The 17,166-nt window shown below is 36.6% G+C and overlaps 1 protein-coding gene across 1 annotated transcript; it reads left to right on the top strand.

The window, feature by feature from the left end:
- Window positions 1-12,290: 12,290 nt before the first annotated feature.
- Window positions 12,291-15,271, top strand: LOC131864835 (ankyrin repeat-containing protein At5g02620-like). The gene is made up of 3 exons (XM_059215303.1): window positions 12,291-13,021; window positions 13,432-13,991; window positions 14,262-15,271. Exons 1-3 carry the CDS (start codon window positions 12,502-12,504, stop codon window positions 15,159-15,161), a joined length of 1,980 nt encoding a protein of 659 aa, XP_059071286.1. The 5' UTR covers window positions 12,291-12,501; the 3' UTR covers window positions 15,162-15,271.
- Window positions 15,272-17,166: the final 1,895 nt, after the last annotated feature.

Raw genomic sequence — 17,166 nt, 5'->3', positions numbered from 1 at the left:
TGTAGTAACTTGTTCTACTTTGTTTCTTGTTTCCATGTGGAACTTGGCTTTCACTACTTTGAATATCTACAGACTAGCCATTTTTTTTTTTTTGAAGAGTTCTCATTATGTCACAAGGAGATAAGTTTTTCTAGTTCAACCTCTCAAAACCATACAAGGATCAAATATAGTAAGCAAGGACCCTCAAATATGATTTCATCTTTCGTTTTTTGTGCACAAAATCCAATTTTTTTATGTTGATCCTCCTTTAACATTCTTAAATAAGAAATATTGTTTGAGGGATTAGAGATGTAAAATGAATGCAATTAAATGACTTAAAATACTACCACATAAAACCAATCATGTAAATGTGTGCTCAATTGATATGATAAAACATTTAGGTTAAGTTCAATTGCAATATCAAAAGGATCTATAGAAGGTAAGGGAGCATTAAATTCATGTATGTAAATAAAACACAATTTATAAACAATTTACTAGAAAATGGATACATGACATCATTTATACATAATGATTGTAGTATTTACAATTGATATTTCATTGTGGAATTGAATGAGAAATAGTAGGATGTTGGTTTTGGTAGGATCAAATCAAGGAAAGAAGTGAGGTTGGGAGTGGCTATAGGCACACATAATCATAATTTATGAATCGCTCAAGTAGCTGGTGTGGTTGAAATTTCCCACTTCCATAGCCTAGAGTGATCATGCTTATATCATGGTCTCCTCTTCCAATAACTCTTCAACTTATTCTAGATGGACAAAGATGTATGTTTGTATCCTCGCTGCAAATTAATATAGTTAAGCCTAGTCATTCCCACTTCCATAGCCTAGAGTGATCATGCTTATATCATGGTCTCCTCTTCCAATAACTCTTCAACTTATTCTAGATGGACAAAGATGTATGTTTGTATCCTCGCTTGCAAATTAATATAGTTAAGCCTAGTCATTGTAAATGTAGCTAGAAGATTGAGATTTGTAATTAGTGACAAGAGGCAAGAGTATAAGAATGAGGTAGGAATCTTTAATGGTGATTATTAGGTTTAAGATTAGAATGTGCAAGTTAAAGGGCTCCATATTATTTAATTCTACAATTATTTGATAATAAAATGTGAACCAAATTTATTAAAATATGAAATATTAATATTTTAATAAACATTTCCAATAAAATATATAACCTAATGTTTAAGAGACCTTCAAATATTATTGAAATTGTGCGGAAGAACTAATAGATGATCATCTATGCACAAATACATTGCTCATTACTTTTCCGTTTTAGGTCTATCATACAACTATTATTAATCTTTTATACAAATACTGATCAATTCTTTAATATAACTACTTCAACATTATCATCCGCATAATAAATGAACTATCTAAAATGCAAATCACCATTTAAACACTGAACTGAACAACATTTGTGCTATTGCTCTGCTGCAACCAAATGTCCTTGCCACGCTAACAAAACTCCATATTTGAGCGGTACGTACATATCAACTCACCAGTTTTTCTCTACAGGACTTGGCTTCGTTTCAGAGCTCACATGACAATTTTGTCAATTAGTGGAACTTGGCTCTTTAATGATGAAAGCGCTATAATTATCAACTTTGCGCATGTGAGAAATCCCTGCAAAATGCAGATGCTTTACAACTGTGCTTTTACAGTACACCTCTAAGTTGATCTCAGGATCATTTTCATCAGTTGCTAGTTGCATCGCTTGGCATGTGAACTCTGAAATAAGGTCATTAATGCACAGGAAAACAATCAAGTTGATCTGTGTGCACGATCGAACTACTGACGGAGTTTAACTAGACTTTAATGATAGTGTTTACTTGGTAATGTGCCTAATGAGCCGTACGTACATATCGTCTCATCTGTTTTTAGGCGCTGGCTATGGGGTCCTTTAAACAGCACCCCATGGCCCCCTACTTCCTAGCCTCCTCCTGCAGCATCGTGCAACCTATGAAGTAGGGAGCTATGGGGTGCTGTTTAAAGGGCCTCATAGCAAGCGCCATGATGTACCACCCAAACCCTTTTTTAGCGAGAGCTGCAAGCAGCGAAGTTCCTGTCGGGAGTGGTAGGAAGGAGGTGTGATTGGTTTGAGTTGTTGTTGAGAAAGTCGGTGGAAGCGAAGTTGTATGAAGATCTAATAGTTCTTTATTTTGATTTAATGAAAGTTAAATTTCAGATAATTATAAATGCAACTATCAGGATCATTGTGTAGGAAAGCACAAATGAACAATTTCATTTTTAAAATGTACGACGGAAAGGTCGAGATTGCTGCTATGGCTCCTTATAATAGATCTGAGTATTATAGAGAGAGCCTGAGTGAGCTAGCAGAAGCGGTGACATAAAGAATCGATTCTTGCTATTACAGTGGATTCACCTTCATGAGGGATCTGAAGCTTATTATAGCTCAGATTGCAGCCAAGGACTGGACTGATATTGACAGCAAGCGAGTGGCTATGACAGTTGATATCCTGAGGAGAAATCTTACGTCTGCGGTCCACATGGGATGCCTTTCTGTGACAGATACAAATGAAGAATTAAGGGTTTTGGATAATTTCAACACACAGGAAGGAGTTCCTGATTTTCCTGTTGCTGTCGGGGAGTCTTCTATAAGTTCAAACACCACAGATTTCTGTGATGATGACGAGGAGCAAAGGTTGCAGCTAGAGGCTAATGTAGCTCTTGGCAAAGTAAAGCAAGGACTATCAGTTTGTGGATGCAAATGTTCTGTTTGCTTCTGGAGATGTGTGATGGAGAAAGGGCATGGTGACCGTCATTCTTGCATGGGGAGTCATTTGTGTACAGAAAACTGCAGTTATTGTACTCGAGAAGGAGACAGCTTAAGCTTATGCGGGGATTTAGCAGGGCATGAAGGAAATCACAATTGCAAAAGGAAAAATCATACATGTGGCCAGAGCTGTTACTTATATGAGACATCTTCAAATTGTAATGAGAAATGTTCTCTGTGGCCAGGGCAGCCTGGCCAGCACAAGTGCGATTCCCCTCAACATATGTGCAACAGAAAATGCTCTCTTCCAAGCTGCATTAATCCCTGTGTTGTGGCGATTGAATCGAACCATAAAGCACATCAGTGCAATGAGAAATATTGTCCAACCAAATGCACGATAAATGGGTGCAGCAGCTCATTTCAGTCCTCCACCATACTTGAACAAGGTTTCATCATAAAAAAGCCTCTCCAAGAGGTGACAATTTAGAAATCCTTCTTGTATCAATTTAATAATTATGTTGAATATTGTAATAACAAGATTCTTTTTTAAAGGCAACAATACCACAATCACCTAAAGAAGTTTCAGCATCCCTGATAACAAAGTCCCTCAAGGAAGCTCCCTTAAAGGTCCATGATGTATTGCTAGAAGGGAAAGAATGTGTGGAACAAGTGGATGAGTGATGAAGGCTTATGCTTGTGAAAAGAAGTGAAAGTATCATGACATGATAGAGACTTCAGATCAACAAGTATGCTTTTTGACTTAAAATTGTAGAACTTTTGCCCCCAGTTATTTTGATATTAGGGGAGATCAACTCTTGTTCTTTTTCTTTCATAGGATTTTTATCCTTGACCTTGATTTTTTCAGAGTCCAATAGCTTTTGATTTTGATTTGAACTAAAAGACTTTTCTTTAGTTTTCACTTTTAGTTTTTTCTTTTCAAGGCTTAATTTTTCATCCCCAATTAGTAAGGGCTTTTGTAATTCTTGTTGATCCAAGTCTGGGAGAGGACTGGAAATGGAATAAGTGGATGATATGGTAAAGCTATGTGAGTTATCAAGAGGGTTGGTGATATGCTCAATAGATTCTTTGTTGGAACCACTCTTAGGACTATTGATATCAAGAGCTGCTTGCAGCACTAGAGGTGATTTGCATTCAGACATAGTAGCCACAACACTAGGTGGTTCACACCCAATTCCTTGGCATTGCAAATTTTTTGTAGGTTGTTCCTGTCGACTGAATGTCTTAGGAGATAGTGGGAGTTGATCAGCATGACAGATATACTCACCACATCTCATGTCTTTAATCTTGAATTTTTCTTTTAGCTCTATTTGTTTGGATGTAGAAGCCTTTAATGATTCTGGATCCACATAAGTTGATGAAGGAATAGCCTCTAAATTGATTGGGATTGTTATTTCTGATCTAGGTCATAGATTGTTGCAATATATGAATGGGTTAGGATCAGCTTTGATGATAACTTCAACTCCATTGTGTGAAAACTTGATACATCGATGGTATGTAGATGGTAATGCGCTCATCTCATGAATCCATGGACGTCCTAGCAATATGTTGTATGTGAGATCGAGGTCAAGGACTTGACAAACCTCATCTTTTGTAATTGGCCCAACTCTAAGAGGTAAAGTGACTATGCCTTTGGATGAATGCTCTTCATCATCATATGCTTTGATGGTAATTTTGTTTGTAGAATTCACAGCTTTATCAGAATATCCCAATTGTTTGATAGTGCTCAATGTACAAATGTTTAGACCTGCTCCTCCATCTATCAAGACTCGCTTTATTCAATGTTTATGTAGGAAGGTTTCAATGTGTAAAGGTGCATTATGTGGTTGGCTCACAGAGGCGTCATCAGCTTCTGTGAATGTAAGGGAGTGTGGAACAGAAAGGTATCCCACCAAGGATTGAAACTGGTCCATGTTTAGATCAATAGGGATGGAAGTGTCTCTCAAGGTTTTGTCAAGAATGGCCTTATGTGCAGGGGATATGCGTAAAAGTTCAAGGATGGAGATAGGTGTGGGTTTCTTCCCTAACTGTTCTACAAGGTCATACTCAAGTTTGGTTGATAAGGAAGTAGTCTTTTTAGCTGGAGCACCTTGTAAAGTGAATTTTCCTCGATGAGTTGTAACATTACACTAAGAGGTAGGTTCGGAAGAAGATCTAATTCCTTTCAGGACAACCTTGGGTCTTTGGGTAGAATTCTCATGCGTTTTGTCCTTGATGATAATGGTAGAGACATAATTGTCCATTGAAATGTGATCAACAATTGAATCATAGTTATAGGATTCTTTGGTATAGTTGGTTTGCTCATCTATGGCTTTAGCTTTTTCCTTGTCATGTTTTGGGAATGGATCTTTAAAGATCTGATTTTTTAAGAATTTTTTTGCATCAAAATTAAAATCACAAAGAACAGATGTTGTGTATAATTATGAGATATTTCCAAAAATGTAAGAAAACCCGAACAATTCACTGATTTGCTCTCAAAATTAATTGTTTATGAAAAATCATAAAAAATTCATAGAAAATGAAAATGTGCTCCAAAAATTCTAAATTTTGGATTGAAATCTATTGATACTGTCTTCAACTTGCCAATAAAATTCTGTGCAAAAATTCTAATACGTTTGTGAGATAGGATCAAATCTCTCCAAGATCTTGATTTTGTGTCCAAAACCCTAGCTGCACAAGGTTTTCTCCAAATTGTTTTACAAAACAGCAATATAGGGTTAGAAAAACCTGCAAAAAACATAGATCTAACAAAAATCTATGTCCCATGGGGCGTGCCAAAATGTATATGGTGAAAATGGAAAACAACAATATTGAAAGACTAAATGAATTCAACCACAAAACCCTAGCCTAACAACAACAAAGATCCACCATAACTTATGAAGATTACCTAAGACAATGCAAATCAAATGAAATCACAAAGATTATACCATCACATGTCCAATAGGGTTTAGATCTCCATTCTTCCTATCTCCATTTATCTTGCTTGATATATTTGCTCTTAGATTTTATATGTGCACAAGAGCTCAACAAAGAACGGAAATGTGGTTGAAAGTAGGCTTGATCGCATATGCAAGTTTGAAAGTGTAATGTAGTTGAGAAGTCAACTAATCAGGGTTGATAATGAAGGAAGTGTCCTCTTATATAGAAGACACTGTAGGAAATGGAGGGATAAGATTGGAGGTGTAAGAGATAAATAGTCAGCTAGGATTAGAGGGTAGGTAGAGAAAATAAGAAAATAATGAAAGGGTAGGTAGTGTAGGAATTAAGAGATGAATGACATGTGTCATGGGTAGAAAAGGTTAATGAATTAATTAAATAAATAAAGATTTATTTAATTAATAGAGGAAGTGGGATCAATTAAATAAATAAGATATCTATTTAATTTAGGAAAAGGATAATTTAAATAAATAAAAGTATTTATTTAAATGAGAAATAAGGCTAAAAGAGGATAAATGAATTAGTTAAATAAATAAAGATTTATTTAATTAATAGAAGAATTAGGCTTAAAATAATTAAATAAATAAAGATATTTATTTAATTAGACTAAACAATTTTAGGTGTCTACAACTATAATTTAGTTGCATTTCATTTAAGTGAATTTGTTATAAAGAACATTCATTCATCCATGTAGTGCATTCATTTTAAATATGCATTCCTTTCATCATCCTTTAAGTTCATTTAGAATTCATTTCATAGGTGCATTTTTCCCCATTTTGTTTCATCTAGATTCATGAGATGCATGCATTATCCTCCAATTGCACTAAGGTGCAGTTATTCATTATCCTTTAATTGCATTAAGGTGCAGTTATTCATTATTCTTTATCCCCTATTTGCATTTATTTGCATTATCATTTCAATCTCATTTATCACTTAGTTATGTTTTGAATCATTTTAGTCATTTAGATTAATTTTAAATACATCTCATAAACATTACATCATTTAGATACATTCATTTAAGTGCATTCATACATAAACATTTGTATCAACATTTGTTCATCCATTTAAAGTGCATTCATACATCACATTTGCATACACATTTGATTCACTTAGATTCATCTTACAACATGCATCATTTACTCATATCATATCATAAAAAATGAACAAGTATTATCTATCACAAACATCATTATGCATTATTTCAACTCATTATTTTTGCATACATCATCATCATTACATCATAATTAACATCATTACCACAAGCATCGTCCATCTTCTACCTGCATCCACATAATTAGACAAATCATCCATAGCATGCATCTAGAAATCATATCATCACCATGTATATATAGTAATCAAATCATCCATAGCATGAATCTAAGCATAACTCATAATCATCATCCTGTATCAACAATATAGGTGTCATCATACATATGCATATAATATCAAAGCATGGGATCTCTTCATATATCACATTAAAAAAAAAGATTACATGTATCATAGTACAATGATGTCAAAATATATCGACTACCAAAATCCATCCAAGTCACAGTCCAAAATAATAATGTAACAAGTACCTAAAATATCTCAAATGGCACTCTGGCCAGATGCTGCACCACGACTACCCCCTACTCCTCCCCCACCACCTCACTGAGGAGGACCCATAACACCCCCACTTCTCTGAGCCCTCTGTGACCACTTTGATCTTGCCCACCGCATCTTAGAATAGCTCAGTGCTTGCTGACTAACTGGCACAACCAGCTCATATATTCCCCACCAATAGTCAATCTCTCCACTTGCCTGTCACATCTCCCTCAACACCACCTCAGTTGGACCCTATGCCTATGCTCCCTCCAAGACTTGGACTCTATCCTGCACCTCCCTCAACCTGTCCACCAGATCATCTCTCTCTTTCCTCACTACAGTCAGCTCCACCTCCCATGCAAATAGTTGGACATCTCTAGCTGCAATCTCTGCCTCGCTATCCTCTAACCGAGTCTGTGAGTGTAAAATCATATACTCCCATACATCTCCATCTCCTCCACCTATCTCTCCCCCTCCCATCTCCATAGGAACCTCTCCTCCACCTATGGCTCCCTCTCCCATCTCCATAGGCACTACACCCCCACCAATATCCCTACCTCCTTCTTTGGCAGCCCCTCGTATCAGTGGACCCTGTGATAGTCGCAACGACTCTCCCCCTCTACCTCTCCTCTGTAATCATCCTCCTCCACCACCTCCACCTCCAAATCCCCCTCCACCACCAAATCCTCCTCGTCCTCCACCTCCTCCTGCTCCACCAAATACTCCACCACCTCCATCTCCTCCTCCACCTTTTCCTGCTCCACCAAATCCTCCTCCACCACCTCCATCTCCTCCTCCTACTCCTCGACCTCCTCTCTTCCTCCTTTATCATCTCCTCTCATCCTCAAAAGGTGGTATAGGCTCGATCGGATCTGAAATCTATATAATCAGATGTGCAGTATGATACTGTGTGTACTCCTCTGTCACCCCTGCATCGACAATCTCAGGCCTCATATGCCCTGGTCTCGCCTGTAAATTCTGGAACTCTATCAAGGCCTGATCATATGGTAACATTGGTCCCCACTAAAATCTCTCCCGTACTACCCATGCATACTCCCCTGAGCCTCTCGACAATCCCTACCTCCGTCAAAACTGCCTCATCACTCTCCCTGGCACCTGTCTCTCTATAAGGTAGGATGTGCGCCCAATCAAAAAGTGTGTCATAAATACATACAGTAGCACTTCTGCATCATCCTCCCAAGGCTCACACTCGATATACAACCTCCATATCACTGTATCTAGGTCATCTAAAGCCCGTCACAAAAAATCCAACTTCCTCAGATGGGGCTGGCTCATCATCCCTCCATACATATAAACATAGGGCTGATATATCACCCTAAATATCAAGTAGACTGTTCGTGTGACTGGCAAGTGCTCCCAAGCCCAGATGTGTAGTAATGTGATCCCTACTGCTAGTGATCTCTTCTCTCGGTACACCACCTCGTGTAGCTCCCTATAAATATGTGCTAGCACACATGGTCCCCAGGCATAGTGGGTCCTCTCAGTCATCATCTTCTCAATCACCTGGTCCCAACCAACGGCTAGTCCATGTGAACGTCAGTCGGGGCACACCAAACCCCCGACGATCCTGGATAAAACTATTGGTAAAGGCTCATACAATGCTACTATGTCCTCCTAGGATACAAAGTCATCCTCAATATAAACATCATCAGCAAATATTCTCTACACCGTCGTCGTCCCTAATGCTTGATCATAGGTCACCAGCTCCCCTCTAATCAGGATGTGTAGTATCCTCCACACATCCTCTAGCATCACTGTCATCTCTCCCATCGCCAGGTAGAAGGTACATATCTCACTATGCCAATGCTCGGCCAGTGCTGTCATCAGTCCGCAATTCATCCGAATCACGGGACGATAGATCATATCGTACAAACTAGTCGCAGCGACGCAGAATCTGTCTGCCTCTGTCAGCTGCTATGTGGCAGGATGCTGCTCCGGCATCTGTAGAACAGGCACGTCCTCCTACACACATCAACAAACATTAGTTGTTTTGGTACAAACTTTCTTAAGTTTTCAACCTAGACTATCAACAGATACTTTGATCAAGTATCTTCGGGTCTCAATAGGTAATCGATTATGGCAATCCTAGACTACAACAGACATTTATCATAATGACCTAGTCTCAAGGGGGCTGCTATAATTCACCAAAACAACCAATCAAACAATCAACTGAGACATCAGGCTATGTTCTCTAACACTGGGGAATTTTTATCACAATAGTGCTATTCTGCTCACAATAGCGCCACAATTTGTGCACAAAAGTGCTAAACAATCAAACACGCTAAATTAACTACACAACAATGCTATTCAATAACAACAGCACTACAACAAACATACAAACGTGCTAATACTACAATACCACTACTACTATGTAATGAAAGCACTAAACCTAACACAAGCGCTACAACTACTATACAATAGCACCATTGCGGCATAATAGTGCTATTCTAGGCGACAATAGCATTAAAACATGGTTTTAGCGCTATTATCTTGATTGGACTTTGATGCCTGAAAAAACATGCCAAAAATGCACAAAACACAAAATTCAAAATTTGTGTATAGCTGGTTTGTAGTTGTCTGGCTGTTGGAATCGACAGATCCACTCTAGCCGGTGATCTTCTATAGGCATAGGCATGATGATCGTTGCTCACTCCTTCACCAAAAATTCCCTATCAGAGCTCTAAACTGCCAAGGAGATAGGTGCAAATGAGCCTATTTTTTCCCCTTCCCCCCCATATATACCATCCAGCCCTAACCCTAATTCACCCCGCTTACTGTTGTGGTCCCTCTAAACTTCCAACGTCTCTCATTTCCTCATTTTACCCCCATTTTTCTCCCATCATTTCACCGTTATTGCTAATTTCTTGTATTCTACCTCCCCTCAACTTCTTGTTCTTTTTCGAGAGATCACCCGATTTTTTGAAATTTTTTAGCCCATCTGTCGAGGGGACATAGCACCCACTAAATTAACATTTATGGGGCATATTTCTTCACACCTATTTTTCTTTCTTTGAAACGATGTGATAAACCGCACCGTCTCAAAGAGGGGCAAAAGTAGTCACATAAATCTGTCCATTTAATTAAATGAATATTTACTATTTATTTGATTATTTAACTATTAATAATCAGTTAATTAAATTAAAATTTAATTAATTCATCCTCAGCCTCTTCTCCTATTAATTAAATAAATTATTCAATTTATTTAAATATTAATTAAGCTACATTCTTAAGGAATTAAATGAATAAAACATATTTATTGAATTTAACCCTCTTTCCTCTTTTAAATAAATAATAAAATATTTATTTAAATCCTTAAACTACTCCCCCCCTCCCCCCACTTGCATTCTCCTACAAATGCAAGTTGCACCTATTTAGTTGAAATAAATGAATTTTATTTTAATTAAAATCCTATTTTCCCTCACCCACCAAACCCACTTACATCTTAAATCCCCTTCTAGACAATTCTAACCACTTTCTAAATTCTTCTAAACCATTCCTAATTTGCCTAATCCATTTCCTAAATATTGTCACATTCCTAGGCAACTTGAAGTCGCTTCTCAAAGCCTCAAAGTCTTTGAAAAGCATTAAAGGCTTTATGTATTCAACAGGTTAACGCCTAAAGTATTCCAAACCATTAATGGCTCTTACATGACCATTAATGCTTAACTCAACTCACCCACATGGTTAGAGACTTTCCTCTAACTTAACCATCCTTTTGACTCATGGGTCTCTTCAAGCATTAATGGTTAACTCAACTCACCCACTAACTCTTGTACAAGAGTTTAGCCATTGGATAAAGGCATTATTCATTGGATAGCGACTTTATTCATTCAACTCAAGCTTAACCTTAACTCCTAACCTAACCTTCATGTCATTTCAAGCATTTAATGCTTCTTCCCTCTCCTCTCAAGCCATCTCATGTTGGCATTTGTCATCCTGGGATTGGGTTGAAAGCCCTCACATGGATCATAAATCTTTCTATCTTGACCCTTGTTGAGATTACTTAATCTCAACCATCCATTGCCCTATTTTTCCTATAAATAGAGCCCATTCCTTCATAATTCAGATCCAGAAATCTTGTATGCATCTAATCTATAGTGAAATTTAAGAGATCATTTTAGGAGTCATCTAATCTACATTGTTATTTTGGTTAAAACCAAGATAGCTTAATTAGGCTTTCTCATATTTCGCTTGCATTTGCATATTTTAAATCATTTTTCATAAATCTTGAATCTCCATAAGACTTCCATAGTAGTGCAAAGAGCTAAGGGCTACACTCATGTGGAACTTGGAGAGGAGAGGAACAAGGGAGAAGCTACTATGAACATGTTGGCAAGCATTTGGAAGGGTCTTGTGTCTTTCTTTTGTTTTTGCATACTTTCCATTAAATGTTTGATCTCTCTTCATATGCTTGCTTAGGATCGTATTTCGTTTATGATACTAACACTAACAGTTGATTCTTGAGTCTTTTGTTTGTGTTCCTAACATCCTATTTTGCAGTGCATCGGTTATAGTAAATGGTACATGTATAAAAATGTGTGTAAATAAAGACAACATAATGTGCAATGTATGAAAATATATGTAATTGAATAAGAATGATAGAATGAAAAGAAAGAAATTAATTTAAACAACAGTTATATCGTTTATTGAAATATAACTATATTAAATAATTATCTAATCCACTGAAATAAACTCAACATTAAATAAAATGTGTACATATTTCACATAGAATAAATTATTAAATTATAAATGATAAAAAAAATTTGTATTTGATTTCAATGTACACTTTCATCTAAGAAAAATAGACATTCCAACTATGAAAAAGTTGTAGTAATTTTGACGTGTAGGATCACTTCAAGTATTAAAAAAATAATGTTCTAGCAGAACACCCCATAGTCATATTATTCGCACCAAACTAGAGTAATTACTTGGCACCCAATCAAAGCTAATTAACACTGGTTATTTGCACCCAGTCAAGGTCAAAATGTTGTATCTGTTCCAACGAAAGAAAAAGTGAGATTCCAACTAAAGTTGTGGAAACCCTGAAGTGTAAGATGTGGATACTTGTATTTTTAATGTTTCCCTTGTGGAAAAACTGAGACCACATATTCTATTATGTAGTTTCTGGCATAATACTGAATGTAGTATTATTCAATCCTATTACAAAGAAGCGTGCCTTGGTGTTGAAGGCTGTAACGGCAGATATTTAGCATGGCCACTGAGGGTCAACAACTCGGCGGAAGGATCGATCCTGACGCCTTCAAAGCTGCGGTAACGCGTTTAAGGATCGATCAACAACTGAGTTCCCAACTTAAAGCAGCTCTCAACAATATTACACCTGGAGGGGAAAATACTCTTCTCCATTTGGCTGCTAGTGTAGGAAATCTACACTTCATTCAACAGCTCCTGCAACTCAATCGTCAACTTCTGAAGGAAACCGATCCCGAAGTGAAGCCTCTGCTTGTGAATGCTACCAATGCCGAAAAGGATACTGCGTTACACTTGGCTGCGCAGGGAGGTTTCTCCAACGTTGTGAAGATTCTACTCCAACAACCAGAAAGTGGTGTGGATCTCCGCAATAAGCTTGATGAAACAGCTTTGTTCAAAGCCTACGAAAGCGGCAATTTAGAGACAGTGAAGGCAATATTTGACGCATCTCCGTCGAGCTTACTCGAAAGTACGGTGCACAAGAGGAACTGTTTATCTGTTGCAGTAAACAGAGGAGATTCAGGTTATTTTATTTCGATTTTAGGATTTCTTTGCCTATAAGTTTGTAAAAGTATCTGCTAAGCATCTCCTAATTTAACGGTTCAAGACAAATATCATTTTGTCCCCAATTTTTTCTTTATCTTAAATAACACGAGGATGATTGTCTATCATGTTTCAGTTCTTTCTATTTTTTCAAGTCGTTTGATTATGTTGTTTCTATTTTACTTCAGCTTCTGTTCGTTTACAGTTGATAACCAATGAGTTCTTCTTTACTTCTTCGTGTATTTAGTTGAATTCTGTATTTATGTTGTTATATTAGTTGAGGTCTGTATCGCTTCAACAAAGGTAAATTAGGCATTCTCTTACCCTTGGCCCTTCTTGAAGAACATCTTATCTAACTTAAGGCAATGATTTTGGATGCTTCTTTTACAGATCTAGTTGATCATATACTAAATTTATCAGATGCGAAGCAGTTAATCCAACGTAAGGACGAACTTGGCAACACAGCTCTGCATATAGCTGTTGAAAGAAACTACGTGCATATAATAAAGAAGTTAATAAAATTTGAGGCCGAACTGTGTTATTGGGTTAATGACAGCCAAGAAACTCCCATCTGTGTGGCAGCGAAATTGGGTCATCTGGAAGCAGTACAAGAGTTGATAAATGAGAGGCCAGACGCTGTCGAAATACGGAATAGTTGTGGAATGAACGTTCTGCACTTAGCTGCCCTAGTTAGGCAAGTGCGAATTGTTGATTACCTGAACGAAGAGGTAGGCTTATCATACTTGGTCAACAAGGGACTTGACAAACCTCCACATGAAGAGCCTCTGCGAAGTGGAGGAAAGACAGATCCGGCTGAAAAGAAAGATCCAAAAGATGAGCCCGTGAAAAGTGGAGGAAACACAGATGCGGGTGAAATGAAATCTCCTTTTTCGAGGATAAGTGAAGGAGACACACCACTGCATATTGCAGCAAAGAAAAAAGACTTGAATGTAAGTCTCTTTTTATACAAACCTCTGTTTGTCACTGCTGAAGTTTGTTCTTTCAACCAATTACTGTGTACAGCTATATAAGTTTTGGGTTTGTGTAGATTCTTAATCTAATCTCGTCTATATATAGAGTCAAATTACTGAAAGTATTTCTACTGAAGACAGAAATTAAAATCATCACGGCAAGAACTTCCGTAGAAGAAATCTTTATGCATAGTTAGTTCCAATAGATCATTTAATTTTTATGAACTTATTTGAGTTTGCATTTTTCAGATGGTGAAGTCGTTGCTTTGTATAGCGGGGATAAACAAGTTTGCTGTCAACAAGGCAGGCTTAACGGCCTTTGATATCGTGAGAGAGAACACGCACTATCACGAATCTGACAAGATAATTTCAGTTCTGGCCAGTTATCCTTCCAATCGCAAGCCATTCTTGTACAGCGCTCCAAAGGTGAGTGCAGAGAAACATGAGGTTGCTGTTGAGATGGTGGACAAAACATATGAGGACAGGCGCAACACAGAACTAGTGGTGGCAGTTCTATTAGCGACAATGTCATTTACGGCAGCTTTCACTGCTCCGGGCAGTTTCGTGACGGACGATGGGAATGGAAATGGGGACTCAAAGGGATCGGGAATTTCGCCTGCGCCTGCGCCTGGAACTGGCTCAGACAAGAGTTTAGGTTCGCCGATTCTGCTTCCGTTGGCCTCCTTCAAGGTTTTTCTCATCTTTGATTGTGTGGCATTCTTTCTGTCGCTCTTAGTGGTGCTGATGTGGCAGATGAGTACACCTATTACCACGGGAAATAAGGTATTGTTCCTCTGTATTACCAACCTATTGGTTTGTGCCACGTTTGCCTTTACGGCCTATGGCTTCATGCTTGCAGTGTATGCCATGCTTTCCAACATGAATCCCGAGCTGGCTTGGTTCATTCTTGGGGCGTGCTTGATCATCTGCTTCTGTGGTAATTTCACTTTTTTCTACATGGCTGCAAAGTTTACAGTGAAGAAGGCTAGGTTTAACCACCTGAACGGTCTACTTCCTTTTCTTTCTGACCGTCTGGGGGAATACGTGTGGATAAAATTAGAAAGATGGGGGCTTTTGGACTTGGTGCGCCGGTCCAAAACCAAGTGGCTTGCTATCCTATACTACCATAGCAATGAGAACGATAAATAAGGTTTGGGAAAGTTGCTTTTGCAAGTCTGATACAGTGTTGCAGCTTCTTATTTCTACATGACTTTGATCGTATTCAACTATGTCTTATAATATTAAATGTTTTCATATTATTAGAAGTGTACAAAGTATCTACATCTGTGTTCAAATCAGATACTTGCGTGCTTAGAGCTGATTTGATATGTGTATGCTTCAAGTTGAATGTTAGATTTACTGTCAATAATATTTTTGTAAATTATTTTTATATTTAAATGATTATATTTATGATTCTTGAAAACAAATAAAGTGTATAAGGGTGTTTAGTCTTTTGATTGAAGATTGTGGGTTCTTGATGAATGGATAGATTATTTTGCCTTTGTATTTGGAAATGCAATCTCTCTTCATTACAAAAGAGGGTGGGTCCATATAAAGTAAGGGACCTTATCTAGACATGATCATACAAGTACATCATTAAAAATGCATTCCTTATGAGAGCCTAAAAGATAGAAGAAAAATATTCCATGAATAGCTTCCATCTCACAAGTGAACTTTTACGAATAAAATAGGAGATTGCTCAACTAAGTAAGAAATATGAACATTTGACTAACCTAAATTTACATTTATAAATATGAAACCAAAAAATCCAACAAAAATCATTTGTAAACATAAAAATTAATAGGTAACACAGTAACACAAAACATCTGATCATCCAAGCTTGTACTTTTGCAACTCTAGATGGGGAAGGTAAAGAGCATTAGTTGGTAATTTATTTATTTATTTTTGTTTAAATATGAGGCTAAGGTGTGTAATTATGTGGTCAATCATGTGACTATAGAAATGATCCTAGACAATCAAATGACTAGATCTAAGGAAAAAAGAACTAGATGAGAGTTCGTGTGTGGATAAGTGTCATAACTTCTTAGATAAGTATAATGTATGGTAGTGTGCGCATATAAAATTAGGTAACTATTCATGGGAATGCATATGTATATTAATATACCTAAGGATAGGAGAATAGTCAAAATTCCATACAATATTGCAGTATTGTTCATAAGATATATGTATCCAAGCATTTCCTAAAAATATTCACAATATTGCATAGAAAATAACATATATATGCTAGTTTCATAATTATATTTTCCGTTACATTGAATTGTGTCTGAATCCTAATTGATCATGCATCAAAAATATTATAGCACTCAAAAATGTTCATGTAAATTTGATATCTAATTAGATATAGATTATATGAAGTTGATGTGTCCATATAAGTAATCAACCCTATTAAGACATGATAACTTAAATAATAATTTAACTATATACTTTCAACATGCTCTCATCATGAGAACCTACAAAATAGAAAAACAAATGTCCCATTGGTAGCTTGTATCTTACAAGTGAAATTTGAGAACAAAAGAGAACATTACTTATCAAAATGTCCCCTTAGTTTGAATTAATTAAAGATAGGTGGGTAATAGAAAATTGATAACTATATCTATTATATTTAGAAATACATATCATGAATAAGGGTATGTAATATTTTGATTAACTAATTTTGATTTCTAATGAAGATTCTAGATTATTTTATCTTTGTAATTTAGAAAGGCAATCTCTCTTCATAAATATGGTCTCAAATTCTATATTAATCCTTTGTTCTATAAAGTTAAAGATTAGAATTATGGGTCGAATTTGTGATCATGAAATCTTTATATTCTTATGGCTTGACAAACATTTTGCTTCCCTCTAGGTGAAACTCAATCTAGTCTTATCTTCTTAAACATCTCGAGACTATCAATAGTTTGAAATAACTTGAATGATCTTTATTATGTCTTTAAGAGATAAATTTCCTTAATTAAATCCCTAGAAAATGTACAAATATTGATGATAGCAAGCAAGGGCTATCAATTACAAGTTTGTTATTCTTTTTCATTTATTAAATCTAAATGTTTCACTATTTATTCTACTTTAATACTAGACAATGAGAGAGGATTCTTGAAAGATGACAAATATGGAATAAATAAAACTAAATTTC

Source organism: Cryptomeria japonica, unplaced genomic scaffold (assembly GCF_030272615.1).
Source record: "Cryptomeria japonica unplaced genomic scaffold, Sugi_1.0 HiC_scaffold_95, whole genome shotgun sequence".
In the NCBI taxonomy this organism is placed as follows: domain Eukaryota; kingdom Viridiplantae; phylum Streptophyta; class Pinopsida; order Cupressales; family Cupressaceae; genus Cryptomeria; species Cryptomeria japonica.
Note: the sequence above shows the minus strand (reverse complement) of the source record. Positions and strands in the feature narration are given on the sequence as shown.

Excerpts from the sequence above, each read along its gene's own strand:
- LOC131864835 (XM_059215303.1), top strand. The coding sequence starts at position 12,502 with ATGGCCACTGAGGGTCAACAACTCGGCGGAAGGATCGATCCTGACGCC. Across the intron at positions 13,022-13,431 it reads AGTAAACAGAGGAGATTCAG|ATCTAGTTGATCATATACTA; the intron begins GTTATTTTATTT and ends CTTCTTTTACAG. Across the intron at positions 13,992-14,261 it reads CAAAGAAAAAAGACTTGAAT|ATGGTGAAGTCGTTGCTTTG; the intron begins GTAAGTCTCTTT and ends TGCATTTTTCAG.